The sequence below is a fragment of the Chelon labrosus genome, assembly GCF_963514085.1.
Source record: "Chelon labrosus genome assembly, chromosome: 8".
NCBI lineage: Eukaryota > Metazoa > Chordata > Actinopteri > Mugiliformes > Mugilidae > Chelon > Chelon labrosus.
In genome coordinates this window covers 15703269-15722915 of record NC_140358.1, presented here as the reverse complement: position 1 = coordinate 15722915, position 19647 = coordinate 15703269, and the positions used below count along the sequence as shown (strand labels likewise).

General features: G+C 42.7%; 2 protein-coding genes and 1 pseudogene across 3 annotated transcripts; 1 reads left to right on the top strand and 2 right to left on the bottom strand.

The window, feature by feature from the left end:
- Nucleotides 1-62: 62 nt before the first annotated feature.
- On the bottom strand, nt 63-9991 carry sfxn1 (sideroflexin 1). Its single transcript, XM_084550241.1, has 11 exons — nt 9883-9991; nt 8055-8224; nt 7802-7972; nt 7340-7438; nt 7152-7227; nt 6729-6814; nt 4646-4773; nt 4452-4501; nt 4167-4216; nt 2719-2766; nt 63-2534 (listed from the first exon to the last, which is right to left on the bottom strand). Exons 2-11 carry the CDS (start codon nt 8216-8218, stop codon nt 2438-2440), a joined length of 969 nt encoding a protein of 322 aa, XP_084406367.1. The 5' UTR covers nt 8219-8224; nt 9883-9991; the 3' UTR covers nt 63-2437.
- Nucleotides 9992-11300: 1309 nt separating this feature from the next.
- Nucleotides 11301-13428, bottom strand: LOC311492089 (serine/threonine-protein phosphatase 2A catalytic subunit alpha isoform-like). Its single transcript, XM_084550242.1, has 7 exons — nt 13268-13428; nt 12594-12803; nt 12335-12508; nt 12152-12241; nt 11776-11937; nt 11567-11685; nt 11301-11437 (listed from the first exon to the last, which is right to left on the bottom strand). The coding sequence occupies exons 1-7, from the start codon at nt 13367-13369 to the stop codon at nt 11365-11367; spliced, it is 930 nt and encodes a 309-aa protein (XP_084406368.1). The 5' UTR covers nt 13370-13428; the 3' UTR covers nt 11301-11364.
- Nucleotides 13429-14603: 1175 nt separating this feature from the next.
- On the top strand, nt 14604-19470 carry LOC311492317 (annotated as a pseudogene). The gene is made up of 8 exons (XR_014699953.1): nt 14604-14643; nt 14930-14980; nt 15092-15202; nt 15677-15806; nt 16546-16658; nt 16783-16869; nt 17006-17052; nt 18032-19470. The product of XR_014699953.1 is annotated as an uncharacterized misc_RNA (transcript).
- Nucleotides 19471-19647: the final 177 nt, after the last annotated feature.

Genomic DNA, 19647 nt, shown 5'->3' with positions numbered 1-19647 from the left:
GATGGTGCTGCGGAGCCATCTGTCCGTGATCGAGCGACACACACACACACAAAAAAAAGTAGTTTGTAGATTTTATCAACTTTATTTCATCCGGTTAGTCTAAACATCACATCATCCCAGTGTACTGCAAAACAATCAAATACCATTTTGTCACAGTATTTTAAAAATATTCGTTTTGATTAACACAACCCATAAATGACTTATTCCTCTTAAGTCGATTTGTATCGCTTTGGCTGCTGTTGATATTTCATCTGATTTTGGTAGATTGAAGCTCAAGAATGTGTGTTATTCATTACAGGGAGTTCATTTTTTTAGATTTTTCCTCACACAGACGAGGCGTTAGCTCTCTCGTTAGATGCAGTTAAAGATTAAAAGGACAGACACATATCTACCAAAGGTCGAGTTTAAACAATTTTTTCCTTATTCCCTTGCTGATCAAAGAATGTACCGAGAAATCATTGTGGTCAGGAAACTGAAGAGGTTTAACGTGTTGTAAAAAAGAAATTGTGCAGCATTTAAGATCTGTTACAACATTGTGCTTCTCTACACTAACACATCGGAAACAGCTGGAATTGGAAAATGCTACATTCAGTTCACCATGAACAACTAGAATAACAAACTTCACTTCAGATCAGCTAGGGAACAGCTCCGAATCCAACGCGCACACACCTCCCCGGAAACACCGACAATCTAAAATAAACTTACTTATACGGCAATATATGTATTAAACACTAAACACCTTACGAAAATTACACACCATGAGGAGGACAGGATGCATTAAAATGATCACGAGCATTTCATGTAGTTCAATTTAAGATGTAAACAGTGGATGATTTCAATACACACTGGGTCCTTAGAATACATTTAAAATCATTTAAAATGAGGACAGCTTGGTCAAAGTTTAAATACTGCTTGTGAGATCTGTGGCTTCAAGTCTGTATTTATCACTCTCATCCCTGAATTTAAAAAATGTCCAGTGATAAATCTGGCATGTGACTACCCAGTCTCTCTTGTGTGAAGTTACTGCAGCTCAGCAACACTGGCTAACTTTTGGATGAATGCAGTCTGGTACCAGGCCTCATACATCAAAGTCTGAACATATCTGACAGATATCTGAATACTGACGGCTGCAGTAAAACAAAAGTTGCAACATCACACGGCAGCTTTATCGGCTGATAGCGTGTTCTGTCTGTGACTGTGCGGTACAATAAAGTTCACTTTGACAGTGAAATATAAAGGAACACAAAGCAGGAGATTGTTAACTGGGAATTCCTACATTCCTCAAACTCCCCAGGCTGAAATGCGTCATAGTTTGAAATGTTAAAAGCTGCTTGAAGCCGTGACGGCAAATACTATCTTTCCAATGTTTTTGGCATTTTCCCTAAACACTAACATCCATATCTATAAGTAAAGGTTTTTTAACACCTTAAAAACGGCATGACTACACTTCCACAACAATTTAAAATGTGTTACTTTGTGCTATAATAATCGTGTGGCATGCGTATGGCATGAATGAGAATTGACCGCGATCAGAAAGCCTTGGATTAACTGTTGAACTGTTGAGTAGTCACAATGGAGGTCGGCCCTGTTGCGTTTTGGTGAAACCCATCTATTGTAACACAGTCCACTGGTCCTGAACAGAAATATTACTTTTCTGTCGCGACGCTCGAATGAGGAGTGGTTTGTTCATGCATGTCTGGCAAGCAGAATAAATAGTGTGATAAACACTGATCAATAAGACATCAAATAGCACCGTGTTGGCCTATCAATGGCTGCCACCGTCACATTTTACAGGGTGGCTCCCTGGAGAATTGTTTTCAGATACAACATCGGATGTCCAGAGGCCTCAAGGCTTCCTTAATGTACCTGATTTGGCAAAATGAGCTGAATTTAAGTGAGTTAAAGGGAGTACCGTTCTTCAAAACTAAATTAGGAGGTTGTTGTCATTGATAGAGGTCTAAAAAGTACAGATTTGGCAATTGCAACAACTGCTGAGAGCTGTGTAATAATATAATCAGTAATAATTCAGAATTAAACTGCCTGCCAATCTCAGCCAGGAGAGTATGACGCTGGTTTTCATGGCGACATACGATCGACAAGTCACCGACTCAAAAAATACTTCACAGGAAAGAAAGTCCACTTAAAAACAACCTTTACATGGGCTACTGTCGTGAGAAACATCAAACTTTCCACCCGGCACAGTCGGAGAAAATCTTCTCAAGCAGTTTCGATAAAATCAACGATCACATTGACAAAAGCAAACATCTCATTACAAAGAGACCGACTGAGAGAGGGAGTCCTCAGATACCCATGTGAATGGTGGAAATGAGCGGACAGAAACTTAACTTTGGCACACTGAATGAGGAGAGCTGGCAGAGAGGTGAGGACCGAGCCTGCAGCTGTGTTATGGCAGTGTTTGGATGAAGGGGATGCACACTCATAGCCCTTTGTTGAAGTAAACCCTCTCCACTCCCGGGTGGCTGGCCCGGATTTTCTCCTGCAGCTCTGGCTCCAAGCGGCCGACAGACATGGAGCTGGGTCGAGGAGAGAAACGCAGGGGTCAGTGGGACAATCAAGCACACTCTGCAGGGGCATTACGCAACTTTTCAGGCAAAACAGATTCCTGCACACTCTGCGTATATATTCAGCCAGACGGAGATAAGGTTCTGCGGCCGTGACGGACAATTTGCTGTTATCTCTGTGTCGACTTTAACTCACCTCTTCTGAGGGAACAATGCACAGCAGAGTGGAGTGGCAAACACCAGACTGAAAAAAGAAACACAGATCTATGAAGTTTACAGTCCAGAGCGTCCGTCATCATTTAAGAAGTCTAAAAAAGAACTCACCGAACAGAAAAGACAATAAATAAACTTTAAAATCAGTGCATTCAAGTACACAATCAGATGCACAGCTCATTTTCATTGATATAAATATTACTACGATATTATAACATTTTGCAAAAATATGTGAATAATCCGCATTAAAAAGACTAAGCAGCATGCTAACAATGTCAACGCTAACATCGTGCTGTTGTGTGTAATGTAATTTTCTCAATGTAGCACAGTTGGAACAACTGAGACTGATGAGAAAGTCTGTCTTGCACAATTAAATGATCGTATAATTAGACCAAGCAGATGGGTCATAAAGTTGTTACAGTCATGAGGGAAACATGAGCACATGTGTACTGAACTTCAATCCATCAAATAGCTGTGTTGTTATCATACAAATGTCCGCATGTTTTCACCACATAACACTCCTTCACGGTGATTTGCTGCAATGCACTCTGTGGCCTTGGGTGTATAAAGTAATGCTACATCTCCGACAGATGACCATTTTCTGTTGTTTCACAGTACACACAGATCTCCTGTAACAGTGCACAGTACGTCACAGTTTGTTTTGTATGGAGCTGCCAAGCTGCAGACCAGTCAGGGTGCCGACGACGACTGCTGGCTGGCCACCGCCAACAGCAGGACGAGACCATAGAGCAGTGGAAGAAGGTGGCCTGGTCTGATGAATCACTTTTTTATTTATTTATTTTTTTACGTCATGTGGATGTTCCGGGTGTCTATGCGTTCCTTAGCTGGTGAACATATGGCACCAGGATGCAAGGAACACCTCCTTAAAGTTCAGGCTGTGGTACGTATCAAACTAACATCTGAATAAATGCCAGGACCTATTACTCCCAGAAGAACAAGACATTGTATTGAGATCATAAATGAAATTCTCTTCACCGGTCGTTGGTTTTTATATTGTGGCACGTCGTTCTGTCCGTCTATCCGCCCCTATAGCAGCTCTTCTCTTGCGTGCATGCTTGTTGGCAGCATGTGCTGCTAATCACTCTCATGACATTCGTGCCGCGGAGAAGGAATGTTACAAATTATTTTAAACGGTCACGCAGAGGTCGGCCTCAAAAGGGGAAAAGCTGAGCAGCAAAACTTAAAAAAAAAACTTCAGTGTCACCTAATTGCCACGAGGTGGGCTGAAGGAACCTCAGAGCATTAACCACTGACAAACCCTACGCGCACATTTCATTTGACTTACTTCACTGTAACTTGAATGGCAGTACAGTATTATACATCGTATCATGGTTGTAGGAAATCAGGTTAAATTTTCAAAGGAATCCCCCACATCATGGCTTGTCAGGTGGACCGTCTCTGACAACTCACCAGAATCCCACCAGGCCGACTTGAATAGGTGCACTCATCCATGGGAACTTCTGAAAAGACCAAGCACAGAAAAAAAAAAAAACGAGTGAGGGGCACAAAGGCGCTGGAGAATTCCCATACTAGAGCGGCCTCATGTCCTCGGTGCATGTCATTCCTCTGACGAGTGGTAACTAAAAGCGGCCGTGTAATTCTCACCATACAGCTTTTAATGTCCGAGAGGCTGCTGTATTAAAATATGCATTCCCTGGTTTGTGTTTTAAAAGATGAATTCATAAATGTGCCTACCTTCAGAAACGCCTTCTTTTCCAGGTGGTTCATTAAAAACGGGGGGATAGCTGAAAAGACACCAAGAAAAAACTGAGTGCACGTCGCATGTTAACATAAATCGTTAAAACTTTTGATTTGTTTGATTAAATGTTGGTATCCATAAATCTCAGAGCATGCGTCTGACTGGACTGACGCTGCAAATACATTCATACCCATTCCTGGAGAAGCCATGAGGATCCTAGAGACCACGACCTGAGAGATTGCCTGCTGTGCAGCTTTCGTCGACTCTCCTAACCTGTTGTCATTTTCATCTGTTATGGGGATACCGTGTTGAAGTTCTCTGAAGGTAAGAAGCAGAGAAAATTACGAGCGATAATGGATGCACTCTAGGTAATACGTGTGCAGGCTGATGGGCAAAATAAACTGCAAAGCATATCTGGAAATGCTGCAATCTGGACCACATTACAGGGGGGAGCTGTGTAATTTCAATCAGTGAAAACGGTTAAAGTGCTAAAGGAAATAAAAGCATCAAATGGATTTTCAAAGTCAATTAAAGAGTTGAAATAAAAGCTTCAGTTGAAGGGTGAGATGTGGTTGAAGTTAAAGTAAAACGAGACAGACCTAATGAGATTTAGGATTTATTCACCTTTGGCGCGTACTTGCAATGAGCTCCTACTAGTTTTTGTGACTTTTATTTTGAAAACTCTGCCTGGAACCAAAGATAGTTAATGGTAATAATGTGTTGATGAAAACAAAAAAGAAGTGGACCGATGCATGCACACATGCAATCACTTTCAAGTAGCATTACCACACAAATGCTAATGCATGTATACTAAAAGGACATGTACGGATAAATGGTATTTTTGTGACTTCTCTGGTCTGCCATATGTCGTTCTGTCTGTCTGAGGGAAAGTTTACATCCCTTTAACAGGAGAGACACATAAGAAACAGCGACAGAAAACATAAGTCGTATCACAGATTCTTTTTTGATGCGAACATCTTAAGACTTGGAGACAAAAGTGAAAAAAAATCCAAGCCAGTTGGGATTTTTCCATTGCATGCTGATTAGTCGTGCCCTGCTGTGCTGTGAAAGGCTTTGATCAGTTGAGCCATGCTGATACAGTCTAAGTGTTTTTCTACTGCTCAGCACAGCAAGATAAAGTAGCGAACAGCTAATGAAGCTCTGCTAAATTACATTTATCGTAACTTATTCACAACAAAAAAGGCATTCTGCCAGTTTGCCGGTGAAAAGCTCTCAGTGTGAACCAACAACAGCAGGAAAGGTTCGGTTTTCAGGAGCAGAGACTTAACATGCTCACACGAATGTGCAATTAGGGACGCAGGAATGAAACTAAACGCCAGACCGGAGACATTCAGGTAGAACATGGGTGTCGAACTCATTCATGTTCAGGGGTCACAGACAGGACATTTGACGTCAAGGGGGCCGGACCACAGCAATTACACAATAACCTAGAAATAATGACAACTCCATACGTTTCCCTTTGTTTTCGTGCAGTGTTATCTTCTGACTGATCTTCTATGTAGTTTTCACACTATGCAAATTCATCTAGCGGGCCAGACTGAACCATCTGGCGAGCCGGTTTTGGCCCACGGGCCTTATGTTTGACCGCCCCGAGGTAGAAGCTACAGATATACTTTGAGTGTAGAACACTCAAAACAGTTGGTGTAGGCACCAAAGCAGGAATATGTTGATCTGGTGCAGAGTATCAGTCACATACTGGCCAAAATCACTGGATCTGATTTCAGAATAAATCAGATCTCCTACAATCCGTTAGCGTGGATGCTTAAGGAAACTTTGAGCGACGTGCCGTAAAGCGAGAGGCGTCACAAATAACACAGATGTGTCACGTGAACAAAGAAAGCAGCCCAGCCTCTTCCAAATATTTTAGAAAGGGAAAAAGATTAACGGGTATCAGTAAATACAGTATTGGACACACCGTCACTGAGAACAGGGAGGAAGAAGAGCACGGATTGGTCCTGATGAATGGCAGAGTGGCTCAGCACCGCTGTCTGCGGTGAGACTGTTAGAATCACTATGATTTTGTACAAGAAGTGAAACTAAAATATCATCAACTTTAAAAACGCAGAGAGGCAGAAAATCGGTCATGTGAGCAGTGCACCAGAAACAAAAAGTATTGAAAAAAACCAGCATGACTTTTAATTCAAAAGTAAAACAGACACATAAAAGAAAAATATGCATATGCTTATGGTCAAAGCGATTATATGCGGAAATGATCAACATGTGAAAAGCCTAACGCTGCATGTCCTCCTTACCTTTGTCTCATCAGTGGGATGTTGATACAGTTAGCAGCAGCCACAGCAGCAAATGGGACAAAGCGTCCAATCAGAGGTGAAATATGCTACAGCGGGGGGGGAAGAGAAGGACATTAATCAAGCTGTGCTGCTGCAAAACAGTAAAATCATTTTAACTTTTCAGACCAGAGGACGTCTCCTGCGTGTTATATTTCAGACACTGGACATGAAGGCTTTTCTAACATAAGAGAGAATCTACAGCCAAGAGTCAGTGTAGAAGCTGCCATGGTGACACACTGATTACTGAGCATGACCCTGGAAATAACATGGTTCCTCTGCGACAAAGAGCCTATTTATGCGTGGTTAACTTCACGTCAGCACACCCATGCGTCTGAGGTCGCTGCATTAAAATGAGACGTAGAATGGGGTTAGATGGACTGATACCTTTGTTAGTGCATTTAGTCCTAGAGCGGTGGCAACTGCCCCCGTGGTGGCAGACACATAAGCTGTGCCAAGCTGACTGCAAACAGAAGAGTCACCGGTCACGTCAACAACACAAAAGACCACGTCCAAGCAACAACTCAAGAATTAAAGGGTTAATATGTGGCGGCGGCAAAACGCCTGTCTCTCACCTGACTGTGATTGGAGCGTCGCCACTCCTGTTGGTGTAATTAACTATTGCGTTGAAAGACTGATTGATCCACTGCCAGAACAACACGGCTGGAGTCGTCCTGCAAGATTGAAAATGAAATGAGATGATAAAAATATGAACTCGTGGGTTTAAACTTATATTTTCCCTGCCAGATGTTCCCATCAAGTATTAACAGGTAAATCTAATTCTGTTTTGTCAAAGTAAGTCATGCAAAGGTTTTTTAATAACATTAAGAGTCTCAGTAAAGTATGACAGTGCGACAGTATGCAGTGCCAGCACCCTGAAACTGAAGCAGCTAAACCGCAACCAGACATCACATGTTTGATTTTCCCGCTTCAACGTGTTAAGCCGCAAAAAGCCACAGCGGCCTTGTTGTTGTTGTATTTATTTTTAAAGCATGAGCTTGTGTGTTATAGTCAAATAGGCTCCGACAAGTCCTCACTTGTAAAACGTCATCATGCACCCAGTGATCGTCATGTTCATCGGGACCTGCGCCGACATGCGTCCGATCAGGATCATCTTCTCTCCGGTGTCGGGATGGAAGGCTGAGTCAAAAACGTATTTGGCTCTCCACAGTTCATCCTCCGTCAGGCCCGGAGAGACCACACCTTGCCTGCGAGAGAGCAAGAAAGAAAACTTCTCATCCAGTAACACGTCACTTGCATCTAGCTGCCGGTGGACGGCTCGTGGTTTACCTGTAGTCAGTGATGATTTTGTGTGCGTGGGCGAGTTGTTCGTTGGTGAGGAGGATGTTCCTCGGGTCTGTGACGGTGAAGAAATGTTTGGCCCGACCTACAAATGTGCTCTGGTCCCACCGGGGCTCCTTGATGTTTATGGAAGTGGATAGCTCTGCTGCCATATTTATCTGGAGAGAGAAATGTTTCACAATATCACATTTTTGTCAGTGCACGTTGTGACGCTTTGAAGGTTCTCAGATACCTTCTTCCACCCTTAGAAGCAGTGCTAACAATCTGAAGCACTACAGTTCTCAAAACTAGACATGAATTGAAGATGTCTTGCTCATATCTGTATTGTAAAATATAAATACTGACTCCTTCATGGAACCAGTACCCTGCTCCTTATTTCTCAAGCATACACAAGTCTGCGAAGAAGAGATTGTGGAGTACAATGCTCCTTTCTCGACTGCCGTGCTGCTAATTCAGTATTATGTTGCTATGGTGATGGCTGACCTGACACAAGGGTTGTGAAGCGCTAAATTGCAAAGCCCTATTATGGACACACAGCAACCCCCAAACTGTGTCTGAAAAGCAGCTCCTTGAAAGTGACGAAGCCCTCTGCACGCCACGCGCACAGAAAATCACTGTAAGGAGGTGAAAGGACCGTTTTAATCAACAAACCGCAAATTAACCGAGCACAGCACTGCAGATGATGTAATCTGGGGGGTTTGTTACAGTTTTCATAGAAGAGTTGTGTTTTTACTAACAGTCTGAAACCAGATCAGACTGGCTCGCGCTGCACAATCAGAAACATCAGCTTTGTGGATGTGCATGCAGCCTGCTCATTCCTCCTCCCAGTGTGTGTGGGTCCTGTAACCCAGCCAGATCTGGTTTTTAACCATTTGCTCCTCATGGAGTACAGTGAGGCCAAGGACACCAAAGTGCTGCGAGTCAGTGCAGCAGCAGCAGCAGCAGCACAGGACTCTACCTGAAACTGCACCAAAGATGGCTGCTGGATTGACAACAAAACTGACAAGAAAGTCTCTTCTTGGCTGGAGGCTGTGCTGCACAGAAGGCGCGCTGTCTCTTTAAATTGAATTAAACACAACGGGGTTCTCACGAGACGGCAACAAAACACCCCCCCATCCAGCACAACTGCTATATCACTGCACGAGTTGGTCTGCGCATTGGCTGCAGGGCATTTCCTGCAGTCACCCCCCCTCTCCAGTTATTAGCAATAACATGACGATCGATTATCAGAGGACTGAACTTTGGACTCACATGCGGCCTTTGATCGATAGACCCTCAGCTGCGTCTGCCCTCACTCTCCACCAATCAACGGCGGCCTGCGTGGCTACACATTAACCTGCGATTCACAACAACTCCTCTCAATCAAACACATCATTAAAATACTACAAGCGGCATCTGGTGACAGATGTTTTAATTCTCGTGAGCCCCGTTTGTACAGACGCCGCTGTCTGTGGGTAAAACGCGTGCATGGTGAATGGTTACGCTTTATTGTCCGACCCGACGTAGACCAGTCAGATCTGGACTGGAGGTGTTTCTGCATCTAAGAAGAACTGTAGGCTACAAAAAGAAAAAACATAACCCGATCAATGAAAACCCGAGTGTCATAATTCCAATGCGGCCAATTAGGCGCGACATCTGTCCAGTCTGATAATTGTCCAGCTGTGCGCCCCAGATTCAACTAGTATCAGCCTGCCACATCCACACAGACAGCAGGCTTCTCAAGGAGCCGAGTCACTGTTGCACCGAAATCAGACGCGTAGCTTTCTGTGCGTGGATCAATTAAGGAAAAAAAACAAAACATGTACATGCTACTTACTGCACTGTGCTCCGGCGGTCCGCGAGAGGAGTCCCTGAAAGGCTGCAGCCAGCAGATTTTTTTTTTTTCTCATGCAGCAGCGTCAGCACAGCCAGAGAGCGCACAGAGGCACATCCCCCAGCGCCAGGAACCTCGCCGAGAAAGTAAAAGCCCAGCCTCAATTCGCGCAGGAAACCCAGAGTCTTGCCAAGAGAAACGAGCCCCGAAATGATCCTTGATTGTTTTCTACTCTCCTGTTAAGCGACGACACAGTCTGGGTTGACAAAGTTGAGGTTCAGTTCACTTGGTCCTTTAAGGCATGCTTTTATTTTCAGCGCCGAAGCCAGTGCTACATCCGTCAAGGCTCAATGCATTAACGCTGCATTGATTTACAGGCAGTAAATCATTAATGTGTATAAAAACTTTGCAGGATTGCAACACAACGCGACTTTACGCACAACGAACAGGCATGAAAAGGCGACTCATGAAGGAGCAAATGTCCAATAAAACAAACACAACATTCTCTGATTAATGTATTGGCATATAAATAAAAAAAATAATGATAATGAATGAAATAATACACAAATAATTAAACGAATGAATGAAAGAACACATTAATCTTGTCATTTAAAATATACAGAATAAATACATGTGGTACCGTTTAAATTAAAGTAAACAGATCAAGACAAATTACCCAGTTTAGGCCGATCATAACTGTGCTGGCAGTCTTGTCATATTGTCAAATGATGGTCAGAACTCTGGGTGTCTGTTTCCATCTAGTGGTGACTGGTGAGTGCTGAGGGGAATAATCCTGCACACTGTGTCTGCGGGAATAGAAATGACGAAGCAGATTCTGTCTTTATTTTTGTACAGCTGCGCCTGCAAAACATCGACTCCTTTCTTTTTACATCCGACACCGTTCGCACCAGCGCGGCCTGCTTGAATGGATTACACTCACTCCTTTAAGAGACAGCAGAAGGGGAGCTAATAGAGACTATAACAGAGTATAAAAAGAACGCAGTCTGTCGGTGCCGTGTGATAAAAATCAAATACAAAAAGTGCAAACATTTCTGACGTCAACCCTAGCATCTCACGAAATAAACATCGGTGCTTGTTACAAAGAAAAAAGTTCACATTATATGCACTGCAACGTCTGGTCGGAGGTCATGCCAAAGTGAGAGACGCAGCTTAAATACTGTATATTGCAACACAATCTGGTCATTATTAACACAAAGGTCACTAACATTTAATCTCAGCATCATGTCTTTCATTTTCCCTGACAAACCAGCAGGTATTACGACGGTATAGTTCATAGTAGCGGTAGTTTCTAGCAGTTAAAACATCATGCAGAGAGGGGGGGAAACGTCGATAGGATGGTGGTGTTTAGCTCGCCGTGATAGTTTATTAGTATTATTGTGATTATGGCGCACAGTTTCAGAGCGCTTGAATGCTTCATGTCTCAAGCCTCCCTGTGCAGCCTGTTACCATCCTCACCGGCAGTATTTACAGGAAATAGTCCGGTGTACGCCGCGTCACGTGCGGCTCTCCTCTGCGTGGCGCAGGGTCAAACTGTAGGCTGGAAAAAAAAAACAAAGGCAGGACTCATCATCACCTCCCATTTTTTAAATAGTATGACTATTTATAATGATAATAATGAGACAGATCAGAGATGTCTGCTTTAATATACATTGGAAACTCTACTTACAAGGAGTATTTTAATGTGTCATCAAGTTCCATTATTGCTGCCTGGTTTCCACAACGATAACAATAGTTTGGTGCGCTGAAGATTGTCACTACGTTTCGGTCGTGGCACCAATTATAACCCTGCACCGAGAGATTAGTTGCATAAGTCAAAACATATCAACGACTCATCTGCAGTTCCAACTAGGAAAAGGAAACGGAAAGAGAAAGTACCTCCATCACCAGCTGGTGGGCTCTTGAAACCAAAGTTAGGCCGTTTGCGTGGTTGAAAGTCTCAGAAATGTCCTGCCCGAATGTGTAACCAGCACCACGGGGTGAGATTCCCCAGCCACCACGGTCATCTGGGTCTGACCATAGCAGGTCGCACATTGGGCCCTGAAACGCGGAGGGGAGACAGTGTTGTTAAGTCAACTGCAAGCTCAGTAAAGATGGAGGATGCTAGAGATTTACTACCTACAGACTTTGAGATGGATTATCTTGAATGTGTATGTTTGGCAGAATGATTTAGACAGTGTGCAGTTGTTGAATTAACCCAAATCAAATTCATCACTTGCAAAATTACTCTAGTATTTGTATAAACCTTATATACCTCGTGGGGAACCTCCTGCAGGCGATCCAGCGCTCTGATGTGCTCCAGCGTATCTATTGAAGGGGATAATCCTCCATGGAGGCAGAAAATCTTGAAGTAAAAAGAAAAAACGAAATAAATGACCGAGTCCTGGCATCCGTGCTTTACGTCACGTGCCACATTTGACCAAATACACAACCTTACCTGGTTATCTACCAGCGCTGTAAGGGGCAGGTAGTCAAACAAATCTGTGAAGTACTTCCAAACGTTGGCATTTCCGTATTTCCTTAAGCACTCGTCGTAAAAACCATACACTTGCGTGATCTGTCTGCTCTCGTGGTTCCCTCTGAGAATCGTGATTCGCTCTCTGAACCTCACCTACAAAGAAAAGAGTATTAAAGAGACATATCATGGTTGACTTGTTTAAGTAGGGCATCAGAGGCCATGTGTCTGTTTTCTTTACCTTAAGAGAAACTAGGAGCGAGACAGTCTCCACAGAATAGTAGCCTCTGTCAACATAGTCTCCCATGAAGAGGTAGTTAGTGTCTGGAGACCTCCCCCCAATCTTGAACAGCTCCATGAGGTCGTGAAACTGTCCGTGGACATCTCCACAGACTGTCACTGGACACCTCACTTCCTGCACATTGGACTCTTTTGTCAAGATTTCCTTGGCCTGGAACAGAAAATTCAGAAAACGCAGGAAGATGTGGGTTAACAGTTTGGTATGGTGCACAGTGGCAGCGAACACAGTGAGTGGGCATGGACAAGGCATTTAATCCACTAAATATAAATATCCTTTTCATCGGATGAAGCACACAGAGAGATGTTATAGTTTGCTGTTCTGTCGCTAGTGCACTTTCCAGTGGTGAAGAGGTACCAACAGTGGGCGTAGCTGGGAAAACAATATTTGCAGACATCCCCCTCCATCTTCTTGACGAGTGCCTTCCTTTAGAAATGTGGTGCATGCAGCTGCAGCCAAATGGTGTGCTCTACAGCAAGGCCACATGCAGTAGCCGAACTGAGGCTAGCCCTGGTTATATGTCTACCAAACCTGATGAATCACAGAGATGCACACACAGCTAACGGCTAGTTCAGGCTGCTAATGACTCGCCTGCCTTCCTACTGCGCAGTCCTTACCTTTTCACACAGGACTTTGACCTGATTCTCTGATAGCTGTTTGCACTCGTTCAGTTGTTCGATCCATCCGTCCAGCTCCTTGGTGAATGACTTGTCGTCCATGCCTGGCTTGCTGTCAGCTAGCGAGCCGACGCACCTTGAAATTCCTCGAGAAAGCCTCTTTCTATTTCGTTACGTTTCTGTGCCCCGGCTACGCTACTGCGTCCTACCCAGCTCTGGTCAATCGCAGCGCGTAAGTGCGTCTGTGCGCTGCACGAAAACGAACGCGCCACAGTGCGTCCCTGCGGCTTGGTGGCGACAAAAGTAGACAGAAATTATGGTGTCACGGAAGATACGATCACAGAGGCTCTGAAATGCTGCCGACTCTGGTTCACGACGAAGCTGATCAATAAATCACATTAAAGGCTGCGGCATCGCGTATAGAAGGGAGATGACGTTGCATTGATAGTGGATCTGTTTTTATTTTTATACGCTCTGGCTTGCTGTTGCGCTTTCTGAGTGACGGTTATTCACAAGTTAAATTGCCATTAACCTTTAGGAGACCTTCAGAGAACGGGCTCTGCAAAAAATAACCTTTTAATGAACGTCCTATAATGACTCCATGAACAAGTTTTACCAGCTGTAACAAGGCTGCAGAAACAGAAAACGCCAAGGAATTATTCCCCCAAGGTTCTCTAAAGGTTCTAGAAAACATTCCAGGAATTTTCCCTGAAGGTTGCAGCTTTGGAGAAAACCCTGTCTACATAATTGGTCATTTTTGGCACTTTGACACGTTGTGTCTATGTTGTTTATTGGTGTTTTTAGACATTATGGGGGAATATAATATAAAATGTAAGATTTAAATGTTTGTATAAGGTGACAACGTACACATACACACCTAAGTCTATATAAATTAATTTACCAGACCTATATAAATAAAATGAAACTAATAGAATTAATCAGAATAATGTGCGTAAAGTGTTTAAATGGCCTTCTGTAATTTATATTAACAGGATTTAGGCTACTAGTGCGGTTATGCATAGCAGCCTTTAAATGTTGCAGGATGTAATATAATATATTTTAATATAATATAATATAATATAATATAATATAATCATTCTGTATCTTAGTGAACTAGTCTTATAATTGTTTAAAAATACAATTGTTCTTTTTAACAAGTTTATGACATAATAGTCAACCAGTGAGACTGAACGTAACACGAACTTTTAGTGCATTTAAAATATTTGTAGTCCATTTCAGATAACCTTCCCGTGTAAACTGCAAAAAACTACATTACCCACAGACAAGCGCTTTCCTCTCAAGTACACATGCGCAGTCGGTCGTTCTACTCTAGACAGCTGTAGGAGAAAATGGCAGCACACATGCTAGGACAGCAGGTAAGACATTGAAACATTTTTAATGTTTTCAGTAATTTTGTAATGGATCTTTTCGGCATTTTCCCATCTTAAAAGCACGTTTTACTCATGTTCTTCGTTGCGGTGTCCAGGAGGTAAAGCTAAACGTCCAAAATATTAACGCGAGGCTTTGCACTTGAATGACTGCTAACGTGTTAGCCTACAAGCTAACTGTCTTAGACGTAAACGGCACAAACCGTGCCGACTGTTCATCATCTGAAATGCTGTTATCTGTGTGTTTACACGGTGCATATCTTTTATTTTCTAGGTCCGCCAGTTCAGCTCGTCTGTGATCAGACCTGCATCAAAACTGATGAAGGTAAATGACGTGAAGCTGTGCGGCGCAGCAATGTTTAACAGAATAGTGACAGAATTCATTCAGTGTTTGGTTCATTTGATTCAGTTTGTCTCCGTGCATATGTCTCTCCAGCCTCCCATCCAGGTCTATGGGGTGGAGGGCCGTTATGCCACTGCTCTGTTCTCAGCTGCCAGCAAGCAGAACAAACTGGACCAAGTGGAGCAGGAGCTGGGGAAAGTTTCTGTAAGTCCAACAATAACTCACAGTTTCATTGTGTGTATGATAGAGAACAGTGTTTTCTTTTAAGCATGCATGGTGTATTTTATCCCAAGTCAATGTGCATGTATTTGTGTAATTTGTAAATGGATAAGATTTATTGAGCCACTTTAAGATAAACAATAGAACGAGAATGAAATTAGAAAACACAGGAATTCGTATACATACACTTGCTATGAAATGATGATTAACAAAGACATTCATCTTTATTGTAGATCTTATTACACTTGGTTTATCCGTCCAGCTTCTTTAGTGTCTGCATAAAATAAATAAGGATATTTGCATGGTAAATCGCGCTACATATGTACTGTCAGTAGAATGATGCATTGGGATAATAATTTGATCAGTACTAAATGTTGTAGCAGTTGCAGCCTAAGCTGCCTTTCGTCTAGTATGTAACTTAAGTTGTTTTTTTTTGCCGTGTGCCATCTTGCTTTTCAGACCCTGATCAAGGACCCCAAGATTTCCAGCATTGTAATGAATCCTCATGTAAAGCGGAGCCTCAAGCAAAAGGCCTTCAGTGATGCTCTTGCAAAGGCAAAGGTTTCACCCATCACCATCAACCTCATCAGTGAGTCATCTCTAACCTGGGCGAAGTGTTCCCATTGCTGCTAAATTTTGGCGTGTTTGGCTTATCTTAGCATGTCATTATCTTAAAATCCAAGTAGGTTCTGTTAATGTGTGTGTGTGTGTGTAGTGTTCATACATTAAAATAAGTTTAAGCCTTCCTTTTCAACATTTCCCTGAGAGGTATCAGCAGGATGAATAATAAAAAGACTGGCTGCAAGTCCACCAACACACACCAGATACAATGCAAGCACTTTATTGTTGTCCTGCGAATTGTTCACAGTTTAAAATTAATGTTAATGTTAAGTTAATTCTCATAATTAACATAATCACGCAGTGTTTCCTTTAAATTTAAATGTTTTCTGCAAACTTGAACACACTGTGGTTTACACTAAACCTTTTGTCACGTAGTAAAGAATACTACCTTCTGAAGTTTAGTCAAGAAAATAGGTTTTACTTGACTTTGCTCACAGTTGCATTAGCAAACAAATGCTGTAGTCAACACTGTGTAAATGTACCATTGTCGGTAAACGTTGGAGGGTTTATTTCTAAATTTTATGTTTAATTGATAAAACTATATTGTAGGTTCAGTTGAATAAAACCATTGACAATATCTTTTGACTTTGAACTGGCATAATACAGTGTTTATTGTTTTCTTCACTCGGTCAACGCTGTCTGTTGTTGAAGCAGAGAAACATAAAAATTGGTCAGTCTCGCTCAAACATATCTTTCTTCTTTGTCAGATGTTTTGTCCGACAACGGTCGTCTCCCTCTAACTGGGGATGTAATCACCGCTTTTGGCAAGATGATGAGTGCACACCGTAAAGAGGTCATCTGCTCCGTCACTACTGCTCAGGTATAAAATGGGGGGATAGACACTTCCTCTTTGAACTTCCTACTTTTTGAAACTGGTCGCCTCATAAGCAGTGTTATTACTGTAGATGTACTGTACAATCAACCAATGACTTTCTCCATTTCAGCCTTTGGATGCAACTAATCTTTCTGACCTGAAAGTGGCTCTGAACGGCTTTCTGCAGAAGGGGGAAACGATCAAGCTGGAAACAAAGGTACTGTTTTAATGAACGATCCCACAAACCTATAAATATCCAATGTACAATTGTTATTAATTGTATTGTAATCAGTTGTGATCCAAATCAGTTCGGTGCCAGAATGGTGAATAAAAATTTAAATCTTTCCTTACAGTCAGATCCGTCAATCCTGGGTGGCATGATCGTCAGTATCGGGGACAAGTATGTGGACATGTCCACCAAAACAAAGATCCAGAAGCTGACCAAGCTGATGAAGGAAACTTAAGTCCTGTGGACTTAAAGACGACCATCGGGGGAAACGCTCATAAATGTACATTGCTACTTGTTCTAGCACTGTGGTTGCTCCATAAATGCAGTGTCTTTACTTAAGTTCATGTAAGTGTTAATAAAAACTACAAAAAATGGAGAATGATCTGTGTCATTGATGATTGTTGTCACTCCTATACACCCAGATTTTCTTTTGTCAGTTCACCATTATTAGTAGTTACTAATCTAAACTAATTTATAAATTTAAAGTTGCTGCAGTGTTGACAAATATTATATTGTGGTGACTTTATAATCAGAAGTCCACGCTTCGCTGGCGGGACCCTTCTTTGTGTGGTCGTATTTTTGAGAAGCCACATTGCGTCACGCTGAAATGCTTCTACGTTTCCTGGAAGCTCGTTTGCGCATGCGTGGTGGGCGCATACTGTTTTATTAATTTATTTTTCCGGCCGAAAATGGCTGCCACTCTCATCTAAACCTCTGCGTAAAGGATTAACCGAGCAGCAGAAATCCCAGTGCCGCTTCGAGACAATACTCAGGGACGGCAGGGCGTAGTCTGTGCAGCGCCTTCACAAAGATGTTGCGGCTGTCAAGGAAGGGAAATGACTACGATTCGAAATTAACCCTTTCCTGCCCAAAATCCAACAACAAATGAGGTACGAACTGTTCGTTTTACGTTCTTAATATTGTTAAGCATTTTCCAGCAGTTCCGATTTACATTTGTCTTTACGCATGCCGCACTTTTTGCACACTATAAATGTGTTCAATCCACTTTTTCTTGGCACCTTTTGTGTTTAACGCTAAACGGCCTGTTTGCTCCAAAAGTAAGCTACTATAAATGCCTCTTTGGGTTCATGTTTGTGAGTGTACAAGTGGCACTTCTACCTAATATTTATATTTCTGTGCACCCCAACAGAAAATGATGCATCAAGTGACCAGCAGCAGCAGTGACTACTGCATGAGTGGACTGGGAGACGACTGTCATCCAGGCGGACACTTTGATTTATGTAGCACACAGTCAAACAAATTCTACCCCTCTGCGACTAACCCTGGTCTGCAACTGTCCCTCGCCGGCCTTGCCCCTTTGCCACAGGGGATGCACAAAGCCATGGCGTGCCAGTTGCAGGACTCCCAGAACGACTTCCAGCCACAGACAGTGAGAATCAGAGGCACCGAGGCCCAAGGGCCCGACGGCTCTAAGAAGAAGAAGGGCATAGTGAAATCGGGCCGGAGAGGGAGGCCGTCTGGGACCACAAAGTCAGCTGGGTACCGCACAAGTACCGGGCGTCCACTTGGGACAACTAGAGCAGCTGGGTTCAAAACCAGCCCGGGGAGGCCACTCGGAACCACCAAAGCGGCGGGCTATAAGGTCAGCCCCGGCAGGCCGCCCGGCAGCATCAAGAGTGTGGCTCGGTTCAAGAAGCTGGATTTCAGCTGCGACGCCAACAAGAAACTTGACTTTAGCAACTGCAGTGTTCCCAAGAAACTGGACTTCACTAGCTGTGATGTTCCACCGTTTCCATACACCATGATGGAGAAAAGAGACCTCTGTGAGCCCGGTGGCAAAGTGGATGAAAGCAGCGAATAGTTCTGTACGGTGTTTGAAAAAAAAAAAAAAAAACAACAACACATGGTTGCATGAGAACAAGGACGCCAAGGAAACCATTTCTCAGATGTTGGTATAAAGAACTTTTTTCTTTTTAACTTAGTGTTAGTCACTTTCCTCATCTCATTACAAATGACTGAAGTACGTTGTTCCACTTTGACAGAGATGCATGCATATATACATTACTCACAGAAATCATTATAGGAAAAAAAAAGTACGTATCAGTTTGTGGTTCGTCACAGGAGAGTTCTCTTTTTTCCCCAGTAATCATTTTGTCCCTGAGTTGTTCTCTTACTCTATTTCTATAGCTGAGGTCTTGTGACATTTTCTACACTCATAAACGTTTTAGTACAATCATTCAATCAAGTCATCTTTCTCCTGAGCTAAGTGTGTCAATGTGTAGTCGTCTTTTATGTATTGTCCAACATGTGTTATTTTTGTCTTATGGGAACACAGCGAGACATTTTATTTTTATTTTTAATTAGCCTGAACTGTTAAAACTCAATGTATAACATCCGTTTGACAGCATTTGCTTTTTCCTGCTCTTTGTAAATACAGGTTTTGCTCACGTAGCGTAACGAGCTGTTTCCATCCCACCTGCACTTCCATATTTACATGTATGTTGTTATACTGATCACTAGAAACGAAATAGAACTTCATGAAAATGAGAAAAAAAAAATGCTTTGTGGATTATGTAATAAATGCTCATGTGCTGTTTGTGAAACCAAAATAAAAGAAAAGGAATCGTCTTTGTCACACAATTTCCTGCCAAATCGAAAGCGTGTAATTCTCCCTGTAGACGCAAGGGGGCCTGTGTCCCCAGATAGCTCTGATCACCTTGTAATAATACCTTTATTTACACCTTAAATGAAACGACAGCGCGCGGACACGCTATTTATGGTGTCAGTTTTTGGACGTGCCGTCAC

What these genes read in the sequence shown, in the direction of transcription:
- sfxn1 (XM_084550241.1), bottom strand. Translation starts at nt 8,218, where the DNA reads ATGGCAGCAGAGCTATCCACTTCCATAAACATCAAGGAGCCCCGGTGG. An exon ending in TGCATGATGACGTTTTACAA is followed by an intron (nt 7,439 to 7,801) that starts GTGAGGACTTGT and finishes TCAATCTTGCAG; the next exon opens with GACGACTCCAGCCGTGTTGT. An exon ending in GACTAAATGCACTAACAAAG is followed by an intron (nt 6,815 to 7,151) that starts GTATCAGTCCAT and finishes CCCCCGCTGTAG; the next exon opens with CATATTTCACCTCTGATTGG.
- LOC311492089 (XM_084550242.1), bottom strand. Translation starts at nt 13,369, where the DNA reads ATGGACGACAAGTCATTCACCAAGGAGCTGGACGGATGGATCGAACAA. An exon ending in TCAAAGTCCTGTGTGAAAAG is followed by an intron (nt 12,804 to 13,267) that starts GTAAGGACTGCG and finishes TTTCTGTTCCAG; the next exon opens with GCCAAGGAAATCTTGACAAA. An exon ending in TGCAGGAGGTTCCCCACGAG is followed by an intron (nt 11,938 to 12,151) that starts GTATATAAGGTT and finishes TCCGCGTTTCAG; the next exon opens with GGCCCAATGTGCGACCTGCT.